The 19,701-nt window shown below is 48.9% G+C and overlaps 5 protein-coding genes across 5 annotated transcripts; 3 read left to right on the top strand and 2 right to left on the bottom strand.

The window, feature by feature from the left end:
• Window positions 1-102: 102 nt before the first annotated feature.
• On the bottom strand, window positions 103-2,146 carry ASPSYDRAFT_90032 (uncharacterized protein; the record flags this gene model as incomplete). Its single annotated transcript, XM_040852266.1, has 3 exons — window positions 103-558; window positions 628-2,081; window positions 2,131-2,146. 3 exons carry the CDS (start codon window positions 2,144-2,146, stop codon window positions 103-105), a joined length of 1,926 nt encoding a protein of 641 aa, XP_040701638.1.
• An 872-nt stretch (window positions 2,147-3,018) lies between these two features.
• On the top strand, window positions 3,019-4,009 carry ASPSYDRAFT_90031 (TFIIIC subunit 6 family protein; the record flags this gene model as incomplete). The annotated part of the gene is made up of 2 exons (XM_040852265.1): window positions 3,019-3,114; window positions 3,185-4,009. 2 exons carry the CDS (start codon window positions 3,019-3,021, stop codon window positions 4,007-4,009), a joined length of 921 nt encoding a protein of 306 aa, XP_040701637.1.
• A 7,925-nt stretch (window positions 4,010-11,934) lies between these two features.
• On the top strand, window positions 11,935-15,435 carry ASPSYDRAFT_58427 (glutamate dehydrogenase (NAD(+)); the record flags this gene model as incomplete). Its single annotated transcript, XM_040849530.1, has 4 exons — window positions 11,935-12,256; window positions 12,336-15,169; window positions 15,241-15,341; window positions 15,402-15,435. The coding sequence occupies 4 exons, from the start codon at window positions 11,935-11,937 to the stop codon at window positions 15,433-15,435; spliced, it is 3,291 nt and encodes a 1,096-aa protein (XP_040701636.1).
• Window positions 15,436-15,891: 456 nt separating this feature from the next.
• On the bottom strand, window positions 15,892-18,705 carry ASPSYDRAFT_203483 (putative mitochondrial respiratory complex I chaperone (Cia84); the record flags this gene model as incomplete). The annotated part of the gene is made up of 2 exons (XM_040843834.1): window positions 16,181-18,705; window positions 15,892-16,063 (listed from the first exon to the last, which is right to left on the bottom strand). The coding sequence occupies exons 1-2, from the start codon at window positions 18,388-18,390 to the stop codon at window positions 15,892-15,894; spliced, it is 2,382 nt and encodes a 793-aa protein (XP_040701635.1). The 5' UTR covers window positions 18,391-18,705.
• ASPSYDRAFT_45763 (mitochondrial 37S ribosomal protein bS18m) lies at window positions 18,661-19,700 on the top strand. Its single transcript, XM_040847111.1, has 3 exons — window positions 18,661-18,895; window positions 18,974-19,206; window positions 19,281-19,700. Exons 1-3 carry the CDS (start codon window positions 18,757-18,759, stop codon window positions 19,482-19,484), a joined length of 576 nt encoding a protein of 191 aa, XP_040701634.1. The 5' UTR covers window positions 18,661-18,756; the 3' UTR covers window positions 19,485-19,700.
• Window position 19,701: the final 1 nt, after the last annotated feature.

The raw sequence follows: 19,701 nt of genomic DNA, 5'->3' as shown, positions 1-19,701 counted from the left end.
TGAACGAGGAGACAAGAGAGCAAACGAGAGGAATTGCGATCGTAAACATCATCAAGACGTCACAGCACCATGGTTGATGAACCATCGTCTAACTGGCCAGCATCAATGGGCATTATCATAAGGATTCTCAGGCCCAGAGGCGGACCACCTTCTGGCCCGCTTGTTCTCTCCGATGAAGTCTTTGATAATACAGAGCGCATTATCGGGCCCCTGGCATACTTTGTGGCGATCGAGGTGCTTAAATCGAGGGCCGATGGGCCCGTTCACGTAGTGATACTGGCCAGCAAAGCGGTACTGTCGACGATCTCCCAAAGGATAGAATTTATCGCCCCAATGGCCGTTGAAATAGAACCACTCTGTCGGCGCGGATGGGTTGAAGGTTGAAGCACGAAGGTCGTCATTGACATGGTCATAGGTGTACATTTGGGAGTTGAGGAGCGGATCCCATAGAGGGCCCTTATCTGTTTGGTCATGGAGAAGGCCCCAAGGAAGAATGTAGGAATGTACCCCTGGGGTGGCATACATAGCATGTGTGCCCGTGGCTGAGTAGATAACCGGCTGTTGGATTAGACAATGATTAGCACGCACCCATGCATCCCTCGAAACAGCATGAGAAGAGCTACTTACTCGTCGGCCAATCTTTTCCACGGCCTCATAGCTGTACGCTTCACCCCCGGAGTGGGCGCTGAAGAAAAGCGCCTTGGGCTTTCCGTTGTGGAACCGTACTAGGCAATGCTCCCAATCTCCAATATGGTTGCCGAACCGCACATTGAGCACCACGTTCCCCAGATTGAAGCTATAAAAGTAGAACCAAAAAGCGTCCACAATGCCATTACCTTTGTCAAGTACAAGTAGAATGGCTGGCGCGTCACTCCGCCCGCCTACCCCTTTGATCGATATCGGTTCACCTCCATATCGCTTCCGAAGTTCCTGGCGAACTTGCTCTTCGTCCGGCATGGGATAGCCAAGCTCATCTGGTGAAACATCTACCGCTTCCCTGCCCTGCAGGGGCAGCTGTGTATCGTACCATTTGGCCCGATTCTCTGGCGTATCATCCGGAAATGGTCCGTCCACCCGGCCATCCCAATCGGCCCATGAGGGCTCTGGCTCTTTTTCCGGAGGGCTGGGAATATTCTTCTCTCCTTCCATCCAAGAGGGTCGTTCTTCTACATTATCATTGCTGGTAAGGAAAACATTGTTACCCGTTTCCCATTTGTTGAGCTGATCAAGATCCTGCAGAGTCGGATGATCCAACTTCGATTGGATTGGGGTATAATTCAGCATGGGGGTGACGTGATAGAGATGCTCCGCTATATCGCACGGCCAGAACTGCTCCCCGGAGAATAGATGCACGAGAGGCGCATATTCGAGAACGTAGTCTGGAATGAATCGACGAGTACGTTCCGCTGCGTCCCAGCCTTCCTCGGGATGAATTGTCTCATTTTTCCAGTAATCCCGCCAAGGAGGCACATCTACTTCGTCGACCATTGAGCCAGATTTGCGATGGCCGAAGCGTGGGTGAACGGGATGGAAGTGGGCGGTACCACAGACCCCGAGCCACCGGCAGGCTTTCCGGTCAAGCCAGGAAGGCGAAGAAGCGATCCATTCCTTCTCATCATAGTCCTCTGCGTACCAAATAAATGCCGACGGCTTAACCGCACGGACAAGAGTGTTAATTGTCACATAAGCGATAAGTGAGGAGAGAGTGATGATTGCTGCGGTGGTCTTCTGAACCATCTGCTCATAGGTGCTAAGACGAGCTGCGCCGTCGGAGGAGTCGCAAGTGGATACAGATTGAGGAGCAACTCCAGCCTCGTTATAACGGGCAGCAGTGCTGGGCGACAAGGAAGAAATGGTGGTAGAAGGAGCAGCGGAGATGGGCGTACGATCACTGATGTATGTTTTCCCGATTGGGATAGTACGACTAGGCGGCGATAAGATAGTGGCGGTCAACAAAGCGTCGTTGGCTGAACTGGCAACAGCTACTACGGTGACAGTGAAGACCACGAGGAGCAGACAAAAGGAACGAAGGCAAGCATTTGGTCCCAGGATCGCGGAAACCAGGACAGAAGGAGGAGGCACTATAAAAAGGAAGCGAAAACATTTTCCAGTCAGCTGGCGGTCGAGAACATCCGGAGGAAGCCATGATGGCCGTGGCCGGAGGGGAGCGAATTGAGGGCCGGCTCCAGCAAGAGGGACCCGTAAGCAGGAAACGGCAATTGGTTAAACACAGAAGAGGAGTCCGGGAACGACGGAATCGGCTGAGACGACTGGACAATTGGGCAGGCGAAGACGGTGGAAGAGCAGCAAGAATGAGTGGACTGGAGGATGACGGATGCATTACTGATGACCACCCTTGCTTCCGCGCACAGCCGGATCTTGCGGGAGAGTGGAGGAAGCGCGACCCAAACATGGGCGGACGGGGCTAATTGGTACGATCAAACAAAGCAAAGAACGGCAGGACTTACTGGTTGGTGTTGTCTTTATGCTTGATCTAGTAGATGGGCAGCAACAGGGCTGAGCTAGTATAGTGGGACTGGGGAGGGCCCGGGAGGGGTTCACTTGGCCGTTGGGCGAGACTGGGATGCTGATGAGATCACACAGCCGTCAAGACCCCGGGGAGCCCTGTATACGATGTGCACGGCTTCCGTGGTCAACGACAATAATTGATGACAACGAACGCAGTGGCAGGCCAGTCAGTCTGGAGTTCTGGGCTCTGGCATGATGCTGGGCGAGTCTGTAGTTGCTGGTTGCAGGGCCGATCTGATGGCGCCGACGGTCGGGGGCTGGGCGGCATGCCTGCTGCCAACCCGTGATCCGTCGGTGACAGAACCTGACATGACATCTACAAAAATTACTCCCCGACGCTCCCCAAAATCGGTCGTTCCTTACCAAACAATACCAGGTCTCAGTATAGTAAAGTCAGCCGTTGATCGTCTGCAGGTCCGAGATTCCGCCAGACACGGCGTTGCACCGGCAAGACCGGCTTCAAAAGTGTTCGCCACGACGCCAACAGCAATGTCGGAGCTGGATCCTGCCATGCTCAATTCGCACCTTGATGATGATGATTCCGATTCCGATTGGGAATATGAGTATCACGACACCGAAACAGAGGTAGCTACGACCGTTTATAGACAATCCTTCTACTTTTTCCGCCGTCCTCTAATCAGTCCCCTTTCTCAAGACTCTTTTTTTGAACCTCGACCTGACAACCCATCATGGCGCTATAAGAGCCCCTCGCCGCCGGAATGACCCGTCCGCTTCGGCATCAACCAGCGCCCCCGGCACCGTCAATGCTACACCTGCTCCTTCGCGACCTGATGATCAAGATGCAGCTGTAGCCGGCCCCGAAACCGACAACGCTCCCTCAGGTCGTGTCCAAATCCTCGGCCTCCATACGCGTAACCCGGTAATCTCCTACCAGAATCAGATTTTCAGCGGAACGTGGGCAGATCAGATCGGCACAGAGTTGTTTTTCGCCCGGCCTGACATGGTGGGCGCTGAGTTCGACGACGTTGAAGCCGTATCCACTCATGTCCCGCCATTGAAGCACACGGAGGACTTTGACCTCATATCGGCCAACAGTGTCAAGATCCTCGGTCGAAAGGCAAATCTTATTTCGAGCTCAGGCCCGACTGTGGCACCAGAAAAGAGAGACCCGTTCTTCGGTTCAACTCAGTTTCCTGCACTAGATACCCCAGGGCTAGTATACAAGCCAGAACATCAATCTAACCAAGCTCGATTCCTGAACCGCTTGAAAGATTTGAAATCTCAGAAGGGCGAAACAGATACCGTCCGCACGGTCTTCAGTACTGCCAAACGGGGCCCGAATCTTGAGGCTCGACTACGGGGATGGGTACAGACGGAGGAACAACTAAATTTGATTCGACAGCTCAATAATAAGGCTGTTCAAGGCGATACCAATGCCATCTGGGAGCTAGAAAATATCTATGCTCAACTTGGTAGTCAGGATCCCGGCACATCCGAAGGCCCATCACGTTTGGGTTGAGAGGCTACCCAAATCTTCGGAGATTCCTCGCAAGAATGTTTCATGGAGAATCATCTTCGGGCCGGCTATAATCGGAAAGAAGACTTGAGATTTTATCAATCATCATTCTACATACATATCACGTGAGCGGGTGAAACCCAGCCGAGGCTTGCTCAGAACCCGTTCTGTATGGCCCGACCCGGGGAAAGGGAAAAGAAGCCTACAGGGTCTCGACTCTCGACATCCAAAACACCAGATAGACAAAGCTTGCTTCCACGTTTTAGGCGCGTGGAACGATAAAGCGTCTCTACTGGGCGAGAACTGCTGGGGAGCTGCAGACCCACCCCCCTTTATCATGAACCGAACCGGTTTCCCTCACAAGCTAGCGTCATAGTGCAGACAAACTGCAGGAACTGTCCATGTGATCGACAGCTACTACCCGAACAGACGGGAATCGGGATACAGAGCAGGAAGATGGTGGTGTTTATATGACGATCGGGATGACAAAATGATCCATAGCTGAGCTGTAGCCGGCAGCGTACGGTGTAGTATGCAGAACTATGAACATGACTCCGACATCTTTATGATAATATAGGAGGCGAGAACAAATAGGTATATAGCCGAACAGTTTCCAATTTTTTTGTCTTTTTTTTTAAAAAAAAAAAACTCCGAAAGGATAAGATGAAAATACATATCAAGAAATACATTAAGCAAGTGGAACCGATGCGAGAAATGAAATCACAAGAGTACTACCTGAGATCCCTACTCCAAAGCAATGTTTCCCAGACCTTATTCAATAAGAAAGGGGAAGGGGAACACCGAATACCCATAATATCGCGCCGTTAACCCGATTAACTGTTTAATACTTCTCTATATCCTTCCAGAAGATAAAGGAGAAAAGAACCAAGCCAGGCACGGCCGAGCGACCAGCCGAGGCCATGGCCGAAGACAAGAAAAAGTATTAAGGAATTAGAGGTACTGTAGTAGTAAAAGTTATGACGGCTGAGTTCTAGAAAGCACGTGGGCTTTTGGATTCCACGGGGGACGGCGGCGGCGGCGGCGGATATTCGAATGCCGAGGGTGATTGCGCATCGTTGCCAGCTGTGTCTGTGACATCGAGAGACTTGGGAGTATGCGTAGTCGAAGCCATGAGGGCAGTGAAGATGTCATTTTGGCTGTAGGTTGTTGGAGTGATGACGGATGGGTGGCACCGGGGCGTTGATGTAATAGCTGGAGAGGGCATTGTAGCGTGTAGATAAATTAAGGTGGTGGTGGTAGTTGTTGTTGTTGCTGTTGTCGTAAGAGTAAACTTTTTGTTGCTTCTGATTGTTTTGGTGTCAGTTGGATCAGGAAATTGTGGACCGCCGTGAGCTATAGGTAGGGCTATTATCGAGCGTCTCTGAAAATCGCCGAGCAGAGGTACAATGGGCAACTGGATATGATGACATGGCTCGATATCTGCATGGGTGCGGAGGGTCGCAGGGAGAGAACGGAAGAGTGAAGATCAAGCATGGAGAGCTGCCTACCTAGTGTCCGAAGAAAAGGTCACGGATGGAATGGGGTAAAGGAGCAAGTATGGCGAATACAGGCGAATGCAGAAGCGACAGGCAGAGGACAGCTTATATCAGTTTAGTTGGGTGCAGAGGAGCGAGTGTACAAAGTGAAGAAAGAAGCTGGGGGAGGCGGTTGTATTTGTTAAGGAAGAGAACTGGAGTCTGGCCGACAATGTCCCAGACGGATGAAGGTTTGGCGGGGTGACAGCTAATAAACAAGGAGCAGGCGAGACAAGGACTGGGTCAGCCAGGAGCAGCTGTTACATCCAACGAGCAGAATGCAAGGCTAATATCGGGTCAGACTTCATCCAACCTTGGAAGGGGGCAGGATTGTATGGAGCCAACACCAGTGGGTTTGTTCGCTTGTTTGTCCGATGTTCCTCCCCGGGGCTCAGGAGACAACTGACTCGGGCTGGGCTCGCCTTGCGTGGGATGGGCGATCCAGGATTCCAGCCTTTCCAGGTTGACCAAGGGGCCGGGACGGAAAGGCGGATACGCGCCCCGGCGACGCATCATCTTTTCCGGGGAAGCGTCAGGGTCCACTGCCCACTGGCCTGGAAGCTGGATGGAAGAATCGATAGAGTCTCCCCGACAAACGGCGCCATTCCTCCGTCGGAAATGAACGCTGCCTTGCCCTCAACCAAATCGCCGCTCGCCTCAGCCAGGGGTCTCAACGCCTTCATCCATTCAAGATCACTTGAACTTTTCATTTGCATCCACATCGCTGTTTCTCCAACTGCTTGGCTGGGTAAGCAGCAGCAGTAAGCCGGCGACGAGATCGGCCCAACATGGCCGCTGGATGAATTGGCCAAGCCAGGCACATTAATGATGCAAAAGTACAATTACGGCCGTCCCATCCTGTATCTTTGCTTAAGCGGTGATCAGGAAAAAAAAATTGCGGAGAATTCGGCAAGGATGTAGTGGAACAATCGCTGGTGTGCATCCGCCTTGCTGCTTTTCAACCCTGTTCGTTGACAACGGCGACCATGAAACGATTAGGTAGATGTGGCCTGACGAGTTATGGGTTCTCAGGTGAAGCAGTGTGACCAGAGTTGGGTTATAGTTCAACATCCATGGATATTATGGTGAGGCTGACAACCATGTCCAAGGTTTGACCTGAGATAAGCACACCCGCAACTCCGCAAGAACGAAGGAGACAGCTGGAGCGTGGCAAATTGGTTTCACATAAGAATAGAACGAACAGACATTGGCGGTGCAGCAACCATCCATAGATCTTCGTCCCCAGAAGTTCCGGTCAATTGTCGGTAATAATCAACACATTCTAGGCGCAACGGCCAGCGAAGACCGACGATCTGGATGCCACGCGGCCTTGCAAGCAAACAACAATGGCCCGCTGAAGTGGTTCCATACCACACCGCTTGAACGGTCAATGGGCGCCTGATGGATACGTCGCGCTTGGACGGAGATCATATTTCAGGCAGAAGCGGTGTGTGCGAGGTAAGGGCTGGATTTTCAATCTGAGCTGGCGAGGCCACACGAGGCGGTCTCTTATTCCAGAGACTATTCAAAAGTAAGTAAGTAGTCTTTGGGCAGTCGACACATCCACAAACAAGACATTAACGCTCCCGGATAACTCCTTTTCTACCCAACATGCAAAGGACCCATACTACCGCCTCCTTCATATGGATTGAGATTGCCGGTTGTGCCGCGGTCAGTTTAGTCTTCCCGTTGGCCATGCATGAGAAGCATCATCCTTTGCTCTTCCCCCGTTACAGATGATTGGATATTGTAAACTCTTCACATTATTGTCCATAAATCATTTGTTTCAACATATTCCATTGTCGATCTCCAAGTCTATCTTCCTCTGGATTTTCTAGAATTTGGAGCAACATATATCTGAAACGGCCCTCCTCCGCCGTTCTATCCCCGTCCTGCGAATACTGGTGGCAACGGTGGAACCACAAGCGTATGGCCCCAACAATCCAACATCAACAACCCTGTCCAAGAGCTTGACTAGGAATCGGGACATGCGAGCACTAATTAAATGGTATGGAAACCGCCCCGCCCTTGATTTAATGCGGCTCTATCATCCAGTGAGTAGGAATAAACCCGAGAGACCGTTCAAAGTTTCGGTGCATGTCTTGAAAACCGTGTGTAGAAGGGTCTGTATATTATTGACAAAGCCTGGAATTCCATGCTCATCAACCCCATTTTGTAGTGGCTTGGTCAGCTCGTGGTTAGTTGTTCGGTAAAAGAAGATAATCGCTAATGTCGCTGCTGTGGTATCTTGCTCAGCCCACATATCCCCCTGCAGCCACGATAAGATACGAATTGTCGTGAAGATTCATGGTATCCTGGGCTGTCTTTGCGTCTTTGTAACAATCTCTCAATAGTCAATAAAAGCAGCTGCAACCGCGGGCTCATTTTAAATATTTAGCCATGTAAAGAGGGTCACTCGATTGGGAGTATCACTCTCATTCTCATCCTCACTTGCGCATATAAAAACTCCCGGAGTCTTATATACTGCACATTGAGCGCTGGAACTGCATTTTAAATAACAGGGTAGTCACGTCAAATGCCCCAAAAGCCCAACACTGGCCACGTCGGCGTATAATTCAATTAGAAAGACGGCTAGATAAGCACTGCTAATGTTTTTATAATCGAATGATAGAACTACAAGCTGTTTATATATAACTATACCCATATTGTCTGACCCAGTATACCATACGGGCGACCAATCTGCCTCTTGTCTATATCAGTTTGATTGTTCTTGTGCGTCCCTAACGATGGCGTTTGCATGAGTAACATGTGTTGAAATTAATAATCCCGGTGAAGGGATGGTTCTTCGCCTCCTCTATATCAATATCAAAGTGAAAAGGTGCCGCGATACTTTACTGTTTGTATTACTAATGAGATTTTCACTACAGGGTTACACGAGAAAAGCTCGCTTGTTACTAGCTCCAGAATGTAGACGTTGAGGTTTACTGAGAATTCATGCACTCTTTTCAGGTTGACTTTATATGGAGGATATAATTGCAGACTTGATTGATATTTAATAAATGGCAGACTGTGACCGTTCCCTCTAATTTCATTCATTTTCCGCCCAGGAAGCCTAAACCAACGCTGGGAATTCTTTGTTCATCTAAGTTCCTCGACATCGCAAGCAAAAGGATATTTATTATCATTTTACCAAGGAGGAAAATCCTGATGTACATCGACATCAAGCAGGCATTTATGTAAACCCGGCTTTTGTATTATATTGAATATCAATCAATGTGCATAGAATCCTTCTCCGTTCTATAGAGAGATGGGGTATTGGCATGTGGTATAAGTTATCTGACAGGCTAAGCATTTTTTTCACTGATAATGTCGCACTAAAATATCATCCATCTGCACCTGGGATAAGATCATTAGCAGATATACACATTTATAAACTGACTGTAGAGCTCGGTAGGATTCCATGTAGGCTCAAAAGTTAGTATAGAGAAGATGTTGTACCAAACGTATGATTCAGGCCAGTATCCAAGGCGGGTCAAAGCTATCTGACTAATGAAGTATATAGTCCATGCTGGGCAAAGAATATGGTGTATCAGAGATCTCATGATACTTATAGCTTGATAATAAAGGAGGATTTGTTCACAAGCCTTTTATTATTCCCACCAAGGCCTAGTCGATTTGTCACTCTAACAGGGCGCTTCGAGGACACTCACCATTTTGACGTGACAAGCAATCATTGCAATTTGAATTGTACCTATAGAGATATCCGCACATGTCTTATCTATATCATATACTACGGTATGGGTAGAATCTCATGATAGGCTCGAGTTAAGAGCACCTTTACAGTGCTTCGTCGTGACTCAGACCAACCACCAGTATGCAGCAATTTCAATCTCGCCCAACTGAATGTATGTAAGAGGCCAGGAGGGTCACAGACCCCGAGTTCATTGCAGTGGTGTGGTAGTTATCCAAGACGAGGGGCGGCATTTTTTTCCTTTTTTTTTTTTTTTTTTCTTTCGAGACTCAAAGCACGCAAAACCGCAATGATTCAATTGGCAACAGAGGTTTTTTTTTTCTCCTTAGCGTGAAAGGCGATTGGCGTGCTTGACCGTGTGCTGGACAACACTTTACATTGACGGTAACGGCGCAAAGAGCAAATAGGGGCGTTTTACTCGGCTTCGTAAGGGTTCTTCCACGATCACGTCTTGTTCGCCGGTTCTTGGCTCGACGAATGTGACTCTCGAGTTTTTCACCACGCCGGCCGAACTACGTCATCGCTGGGGAATTGTGAGGCGCCTCGACCACATCGAACGGACCGGGGTCGGAATCATCTGCTGGACTAAGTGGGTGTATGGGGAAGCGGATAACGAATATCACGTCTTCACTGCTGCGGTTTTACACCTATTACCTCATCCGCCCAGAGTTCTGAGCGCCCTATGTAGGAATTCCGACCACGGACCCCACCTGGCCTTGATTATTTCCTGCATGGGGATATGTTGGGGAACGGTCTCTGGCAGGAGAGGTTTCGATGGGGTAATAGTTAGTCCCAGGGGTTGCGGCATTTTTCCATGAAAACTTGGGTAGTGTGTATTGGTAGGAGTATTGTATTTGTGGGTTGACAATTCGATCGAGGGGTGCAAGCGGAGGTGAACCTCCATGGGGCCATGGGGCCCATGGCAGATTTTGAGGAGTGAGTAGTGAAGACTCTTTCACCCCGCAAAACACTAGCAATGATCGAGGATAGCCAGCCGCCTCGGATCCAGGTACACATGTCGAGATCGACCGTCCCCGCAGATACTGGGCTACTGGGCGTCAGTCCCTATCTGGTATTGACAGAATATCAGAGGAAGCAGAAACCTCCATGGCCCCTTCGCACTGGGATTGCACAATCCCCGGCTAACAAACAAGGCGGAAACCGCCATGATGTTACAGATGAGGCATTTTCTGATTTCTTCGCCATTATTACACAGGAGGAACAAGGGATGCAGAGGAAGTCAAGCAGCAAGCAGCAATGATTTGCAAATAAGTAGCCATCATGACAAACCGAAATTCCGCTTGAGAGACCTCGCCCAAGTCTTCAAAGCGACTAAGTGGAGGAACCCAGACCACAAGACTCAGATAATCAGCTGATTGGGCCTCATGCCTCATCATGGCCTCTCATTCTTGCGAATCACCAGGGTGAACTTGTGAAGCGGTGGCTGTTCGGCCCTCCGCATTCGAAAATCGTCGACATCTCGCCCGGTCCTGGCCCCTTTTATCCGGGATAGTTTGCCTGGATGAAGACTCTCTTACCTCTTGGGGGTTCTTTTTCGATATTCGATATCGTGCCTTCGAGAATCCCATTGAGCTGGACCAGCCACAACTCGTGACGGCCAGGTTTGAGGCAATTCTTCCAATTTTAGCACCCGCCAGCCAATCACGCCTTCCCTCGGCGGTATTTTTCAAGTCACGGCACGCCGAAAGTTAGTTAGGTAAGACTCACTAACCGTATCTAGAGGGGTCTGGGGCAGGGCCCACCGTAGTCTCTGTACTGACAAGACTCGAGAAAGCCCTTGGAGTCTGGAGACTTGGGGTAAAGAGAAATAATGAGTGCAACATTTGAAAGGGGCAATGGCGATACTACGAGTAGCTCAATGAGCCCGGCCTTAAAGAAATCATGAAAATTTCTGAGACGTTGTCTAGGATTGAGGGTGAATACGCATGGATTGAGGTCGAGACCGCTTCGCCGGCCCGGCTTTGTACCTGAGGTGGCTGATCGCGCATAGCACCGGAAGGGAACCACCGTTGTAACGCTGATACAGCGATAAATACGCCGCACATACTACTATACTCTTTGGAAAGGACTCTCCAGGTTCAACCAGACCACAGCCTGGAGTTATATAAAGTACTCGATAACCCCCAGTTGTTGCCCCGTATCCATTTTTGCCTTTCATGATTCAGACTTAGTCTTAAGCAAAGCAAACCCCTTGATTCGTGCTGCCATAACATCACGATCGGGATCCCGTCACATTCGCCTTCCCGATAAGCTTCCATCCATTCTTTCGTCATATTTCATCTACCCTCCTGGATCGCTTCCCAAGTATCTGACTCTCAAAATCGTTCATCAAAAATCATCCCTTGTTGAATCGGTGAGTCACCTATTTGTTGTCCATTTTGTTATCTCCCCCCGAAGGATGCCTGCAGCCTTCTGTGTATCCTTCTTATCTACACTACAGCTACGGTGTACTTAGCTTCTCCACCACCCATTGATATCCCCTCTCATCCCCTCCTTCCCTGTTTCTTTGTCCCCTTCCATTTAACTACTTTACATTTTCATGTATATATTTCCCTTGCAATTTTGGTGCATGGGCTTACCGGTCACTACTTGCAGTGTTGCATTCCGTCCTCTCACACTGAGCATTTCAACAACAAAGGTCGCCGCCCAATTTCTTCGTCATGGTGTCTCCCGCCTCCTCCCTTCAGTCGCTACCTGATGTGCCTGTCAATGGCAATGGGTCCAATAAACTGCCAGTCCGACCAGCTCCAAAGCTTTTCGGTAGCAATGATGGCGCCTCGTCAGGCGCCGGGACGCCAATTGGCTTCCAGCGACACCCACACAACAAGATTCTTGACAGTGTGGCTGGAGCGAACACCCGCCTTCCTTCTCCTCAACCGACTCACCTAGCTATCCCGGGTAGCCCACATCGAGTCCTTTCTGAAGAGGATCCAGGTTACATAGCTGCCAAATTTGAGGGTAAAGAACATCAAATGGAACAAGGTGAGCTTGGCTCTATCGCATACACGGCAGATACATTGATCCCGAGTTGTTTTTTTGCTAATTATCTGCGTGGCTATAGTCATGGATCAGCTGGAAAAGAAGGGTTTTATTCCTGCGGAATTCATTGTGGGAGAAACAGAGTGGTTCTACAACCAGCTCGGGATCGATGACACGTACTTTCAGACAGAAACTGTCGACGCAATTGTCACACAGATTCTCTCCCTTTATGCTGCGAAGGTCGCAGCATATGCTCGTGATGATAAGAAGCTCGAAATACGTCTAGACAAGGAGGCTGAAGATCATGCTGTCTATATTGATACGAGCAAGCCGGGCTTTTCAAGTGCCGGTGGCCCTGGTTACGAGCAAAGAATCGACAAGAAATACATTGACGGTTCGACTCACGACAACAGCTACCGAGTTGAAACTTTCCGTTCGCCCACTCCGGTCCCCGGTGAAGATGGGCAGCAGCTCCGCTGCTATTTCGTGTATAAGTGTCAGTTCGCCAACCCTAATCCAGGATTGCAAGAGACGAACATCGACGTCATCGGTGAGAAGAGGTTCTTGCAAAAAGCGACACCCAACACCAAGGCTGTTTATCAGGAAATAATCAGCAATGCCGTTGCACGGGCTGGTCCCGTCATCGAGATGTTTGAAATCGAAAAATCTCGCGAAAAGCGTCTCGTTATCGCGTACCGCCAGGGATCCGCTATGGGACTGTTTAGTGCACTTTCTGACCTATACCACTACTACCGCCTCACAAGCTCACGGAAGTACCTGGAGAATTTCTCTAACGGAATCACCGTCATATCACTTTACCTGCGCCCCCTGAAGAATGCAGAGATTGCGGCCAAGTTCCCCCCAATCGAGGCCGCAGTACACCAAATCATCAAGGAAATTTCTCTTCTATATTGTGTTCCTCAAAACAGATTCCAGCATCATTTTGCCAGCGGGCGTCTTAGCTTGCAAGAGACCATCTATGCACACTGCGCATGGGTTTTTGTTCAACAATTCTTGAACCGTCTTGGCTCCGAATATACGTCCCTGACCGACCTTCTAGACTCGAATAACAGCGCACACGCGGAGCTTTTGGCAAAGATCAAAAAGAGATTGCGTACCGAAACTTTTACCTCTGATTATATCGCGGAAATTGTGAACAAGTACCCAAACCTTATCCACAAGCTCTACCTTGACTTTGCAAACACACATTATGTGCAGACCCGTGGCCCAGCCGAGGATGACTTCCTTCCGACCCTAAGTTATCTACGTCTTCAGGTCGACCAGGTATTGGACAGTCGGCAATTAAAGCAGCTCGTCTCAAGCACGGCTGCTAATGAACATGATGAAATGGTCATGAGTGCCTTCCGTGTGTTCAACGCCTCGATCCTTAAGACCAACTTTTTCACACCGACAAAGGTGGCTCTTAGCTTCCGGCTTGACCCACACTTCCTTCCAGAGCACGAATACCCTCAGCGCCTATATGGAATGTTCTTGATTATCAGCTCTGAATTCCGAGGATTTCATCTCCGCTTCCGAGACATTGCTAGAGGCGGTATTCGAATTGTAAAAAGCCGAAACAAGGAAGCATACAGCATTAACGCTCGCTCACTGTTTGACGAAAACTACAACCTCGCCAATACACAACAACGCAAGAACAAGGATATCCCGGAGGGTGGCGCAAAGGGAGTAATCCTTCTAGACGTGGACCACCAAGATAAAGCACGTGTTGCCTTCGAGAAGTATATTGACAGTATTTTGGACCTCCTTCTACCACCCGTTAGCCCTGGTATCAAGGATCCCATTGTCGACTTGCACGGAAAGGACGAAATTCTTTTCATGGGCCCTGACGAAAATACGGCGGAATTGGTCGATTGGGCTACCGAGCATGCTCGCAACCGTGGCGCTCCTTGGTGGAAGTCTTTCTTCACTGGCAAGAGCCCCCGTCTGGGTGGAATTCCTCACGATACATATGGAATGACCACTCAATCTGTTCGCCAATATGTCCTTGGTATCTATCGCAAACTCAACATTGACCCCTCAACTATCCGAAAACTGCAAACTGGTGGACCCGACGGTGACCTCGGCTCAAACGAGATTCTCCTGGCTAATGAGAAGTACACCGCAATCGTTGACGGGTCTGGTGTCATTGTAGATCCCCAGGGTCTTAACCGTGATGAACTCGTGCGACTCGCGAAGAAGCGGACAACAATCTCTGAGTTCGATGTGAGCAAGCTCTCACCCGAAGGTTACCGGGTACTAGTAGATGAGAGCAATGTGCATCTACCAAATGGAGAGCTTATCCACAACGGAATGATTTTCCGAAACTTGTTCCACCTTCGCAAGGAGCTACCATATGACACTTTTGTACCTTGTGGCGGACGTCCTGAATCAATTGATCTCTCTACCGTTGGAAAGCTTATTGAGAACGGCAAATCAACTATACCCTACATCGTTGAGGGTGCCAATTTATTCATTACTCAGGATAGCAAGCTTCGCCTCGAGAAAGCCGGCTGTATCCTTTTCAAAGATGCTTCCGCTAACAAGGGTGGTGTGACCTCGTCTTCGCTGGAAGTCTTGGCTTCTCTTTCCTTTGATGACCAAGGATTCGAGGAGAATATGTGTGTTGGAGAAGATGGCACCGTTCCAGAGTTCTACAACACCTACGTCAAACAGGTACAGGAAGTCATTAAGGAAAATGCCACCCTTGAGTTTGAGGCAATTTGGCGTGAACATGAACAGACCGGGATCCCTCGCAGTGTTCTGAGTGACAGGCTTAGTGTGGCCATCACTCAGCTTGATGAAGAGTTGCAGAAGACAGAACTGTGGGATAATGTTGAGCTCCGCAGATCTGTTCTCAACGACGCCCTGCCCAAGCTACTTCTGGACAAGATCGGGCTGGAGACAATCCTTGACCGGGTAAGTTGCATGTTGCACACCTAGGCCACCGTATAACAACCGGAGAAATGACTGACAAACAAACCATCTAGGTTCCTGAAAACTATCTACGTGCTATCTTCGGTAGCCACCTTGCCAGCCGCTTTGTTTATGAATACGGAAGCGGACCGAGCCAATTTTCGTTCTTTAACTTGTAAGTTATTATTCGTTGTGCTCGTTCTCGAGTGGGTGTTTCTAACGAGATCAACTATAGCATGACCAAAAGACTTGCACAGTCCCAAGCATAAGTCTGCTTAGACAGTGGGCTGAAGATACCTTTGTCTTCATAACTACACTCTTGGTCCCACAATGATGTACACTTGTAGCGTTACGAATATGTGGTTTTCCTTTTTTCCTAAATGACATTACACCCGCTTTCTAGTTTGGGAAATACAGAAAAAGTCACGATACTACAATTTTAATGATTATCTCAATTGATACAAGACCATGTCTGTTCATAGCAATAGCAGGAGGAAGATACTATCTATCAACAGAGGTTGTGTTTCAAGATTCAGGAATATTTCAGCCCCAGAGACAATGTAACCTGACGATCGTATTTTTGCCAATTACATTGATGCTCCTTNAAATTTCTATACCGGAAAATAACGCTTCAATATCAAGGAATATGATAGGGGATATGCTATTATATATGGAGGACGACGGATGGGCCCCGATTGAGGACGGTCATCAAACATTTAATTTAATCAGAGGCTGGGCAAGTCTCTTCTAGGTAGTTTGAACTTGAGACCCTCTTCATGTTCTACACGTTCGACTTCCTCTAGTTGGGCCCAGAGGTCCGGATGATGAGCTTTGGCCCACTTTTCGACTTCGTCTTTCCAGTGCTGGTACGGAACGGCATTGTAAAAGTGTCCGATTCTAGTGTCAACTGATTAGTGCCATATTTCTCACTTCCGATTAGATATTAATGTTATGTAGGGGCAGATGAAGAAGGAAAAAGAGGTATCAATAGATGGAGTGGGGTATTAGTCTTACGTGGCCGAGATTGGAGGGTAACTCGTCACTTCTTTCATAGCATCCATTGCTTCTGTGGCGAGATCGAATTCGCACTGTGCAGCCAAAGCCTCCACGTAGGCCGTGTATAGCCGGCGGTCGAGTGAAATCTCAAGGATTTTCATCTTCTCTACCATCTTGATTGCCTCATGCGTACCATTGTGGTGTTTCTCGCAAGCCTTGAAGAAGAAAAGGATTGTGCGTTGCGATGGACCTTCCTCGGACTGGAGGATGTCCCGGAAAATCTGCATACTCTTTTCGGGTTTTTCGCATTCTGCGTATGCGAGCATTAGCCAATTAAGCAGGCGAGTGTTCAAGTCGACCTCGGTGTCAAGCTTGAGCATGTTATGGACTAGCTCGAGATTTTTTGCGTCCCGGGTTTGGGCAATCCCTTGGAAGCACCGGGCGTAGGTATCGGGTTTTGGTCGCTGCGAGAAATGCTCGGCCTGGCGCATGTGTCCAAAGACGAGGAAGGCCAAGTCGCTTCGGTCTCTTTGGAAGAAGGAGGTCATGACTGTGGTTCGCATGCTAACACCAGTTTCCGGAAAGGCGACCCGTAGTAGCATGTACACTTCCCATGCCGGCTCACTTTCCTGTTCAAGATCTTGTATGAAGTCTGTCAATGCATTTCGAATTTTGCTTCTCTCTTCTGTATCGTAAGAACCTAGACGAGGCCGGAGTAGCTCGGAAAGAGCTTCCAAATCATGGTTGTAAAGGAGCATGTGGGTTATTGCTGCGAGCGTCTCTGCCTCTAAGCGCACGTTGTTATCAAGCAATGGCTCTAGGATAGACGATATGTGATCGAAAGTGGAACCATCAGGTCTGGAAATGCAGAGCATTGTAATGAGGTTGTTCACCAGAGGAAGAGTTTTGGAATTCGTTGGCTCTATGGTCTCCATCTCCTCTAAAGACTTTAACACAGCCTTGATATCACCAGCCTGGATCCGTGACTCCAGATGCAGCAATTGGGTTTGCGAATCGGGAACAAAGCCCCATGCAGTGGCCAGTTCCATATATTCAGAAGCCAACATCGGGCTTTTGGTGGAATTCGCATACTCCATTAAGTCGTTCACACATGAGATGGTGAGAGACGCTCCCAAGTCCGGTTCCCTTGCTGTCAAGGAATCGACAACCGCCGCAAGTTGCGACGCATTTTTCCCCTGAGAGGCGTCCCAAAGAAGTCGGATCCCAATTGTTTCTGAGACGGGATGCGATAGAATGGACTCGAAAATAGATTGCGCCCATGCGGTATTAGCTTTCAATATAGCATACTTCGCAGCTGCGATTTTTGTCGATAGATTGGCTTCTTGATTTCCAGACAATGGACATTCGTAGAGCAGCTTGACTGCATCTAAGTGATCCTCCCTTATCAGAAATTGAACCAATTCTTCCTGCGAGGCTGGATTGAAAGAAATGCCACTTTTGTCGAGATTCTTGACAATATGCTTAATCCGTTGCCTATCACCAAGAACTGCAAACCCTTTTAGAACCGTCAGCCAAGGCGAACGGCTGAATTTGCGTAATCTCCGCCAAAACTTCTCCACGGTTTGCTGTGCCTCATTCGGATCACCACAGAGGGCCTGGATATCAATATAAGCAAGAATGGCAAGCAAACTGCTTCTGTTCCCGGGAAACTCGGGATGTTGGCTTCGCGCAAGAAATACAGATCGGGCAAAGGCTCGTATTACGCCACGCGCATACGGTAAGCACTCAGCTTTAGATAACACATCCAACACGTTTTCGAGGCTCTCGTCTGAGAAAACTCTTTGCCAATCCTCTGGCTCCAGGTAAGTCTCATGGGATTGCAAATAATACCATGTAGTGCTGAGCAATTGCGCCTGAAATTGAGTGATAACTCCCGGTTCTCCCGCCCGTGTTTCGAAGAATTCTTGGAAAGCCTTTGCCAGAACCTCGAACTCTGGCTCTCTATCTTTATTCCTTAATGACACAAACAAGTCTCTCATTTGTTTTAATCCGGCCTCGGAACGTAGCGTGGATGACGGAGGGGCTGTAGGGGGGTTGAAGTTGAAAGCGAACAGCCCGCGTCGTTGAACGTAAGAGGGCCCAGTGGTCACCCTCCTAGCTCGGTACTGCTGAACGGCATTTAAGTAACGATTTCGACACCGGGACGACGATAAAGGCTCATTGTTGATAATCGCTCGGAAGACTCTTCGTGTAAGCTGGGACTGCATGTTGGACGAAAGAGCCGGCCCTCGTTGTTGGCATATATTTGGCAACCGCCCTAATAGATTAAATCGGCGCAATCGCTTAAATTATGTCAACTCTAATTGGATGTAGATAGATCCAGCGCTGTGGCTGCAATTTCGTGACTAGACCCAATCGAATATTAACAGGAGGCGCGGAAGAATCGAGCAGAGACAGTGGACGACGTGGAACGAGGAAAGGAAGCTCGAGCTTGGAAATTATTCATGCGGAGTTCTTGGCGCGCCGAACAGAAATCCGATGACTTCTCCCGTGGATCTTCTGAAGGGCTTCCCAACTCCAACTACTTCGCTTTCGCCATTAAACATCTTGTGTTTAAGAGCCGAGTAATCAAGATGTCTCTGCATATTTTTTCTTCCTCTCGATTACGGACTTTTGCGCCAGTTGTCCAGTCCACCTGTCGGTTTAATTCAACATCTTCCAACGCTACAAATGCCCTGGAGAGTCTCCTACGGCCTTCTAAACCAGGACCCGGTAAGTGGCATATATGTTCCGTGCTATATTCGACAGTGAATCTATCCCATGCGCTGCTACTAACGCGTCCCGTATTAGCTTCTGGAAGATTGCCGTCGCGGCGAGCAAACCGCCAAAGGTTCATCGAGGACCAGAGGGCGCAGGCCGACAGTCGAGCTATAGAGAAATTCCAGACGCGGGAGTGGAAGGCCGGCGATATCTATGCTCCTCATGACCTCAGTCCTGCCGAGATGATGAAGTGGAGGAAGCGCACCCCTCCGACCACTGACGTCTTTGATGCCGTCAAGCTCAACCCTTTAACAGTCTACAAGGTACGCTTTTGCTTTTATGGAAACAAATTTTCAGGGCCAAGGATATAAACGAACTTTTTTTTCTCTACCTGCAGAACTTCACCATCATGTCAGAGTACATGACCGAGATGGGCCGCATAAAGCACAGGAATCTGACCGGTCTACGTGGTGTGAACCAACGAAAAATCGCGAAGGCGATTCGAAGAGCAATTGGCGTTGGCCTTATGCCAAGTGTGCATCGTCACCCAGAGATCCTCGCTGAGCTCAAATGGAAGTCGGAAGGCGGCGGTGGATTCTGAGAAAAGGGATGATAGGACTATTTTGGACGCAACCCAATATGCTGTCCGGCCCTTTTCTCGTCGACTTCGCGTTATAACTTTTTACTATCTTTTCTTTTTATTATATGATGAATGCTGGCATCACCAGGAAATGTACTATATCAGCCATATCCGGACCATGGAATTGAACATGTAATTTATCCGATTAGCTCTCAATAAAATCAAGCAATGTACGAGT

The sequence above is a fragment of the Aspergillus sydowii genome, assembly GCF_001890705.1.
Source record: "Aspergillus sydowii CBS 593.65 unplaced genomic scaffold ASPSYscaffold_6, whole genome shotgun sequence".
NCBI classification, from domain to species: domain Eukaryota; kingdom Fungi; phylum Ascomycota; class Eurotiomycetes; order Eurotiales; family Aspergillaceae; genus Aspergillus; species Aspergillus sydowii.
The sequence above is the reverse complement of the archived record's forward strand: the minus strand, read 5'-3'. Positions and strand labels throughout refer to the sequence as shown.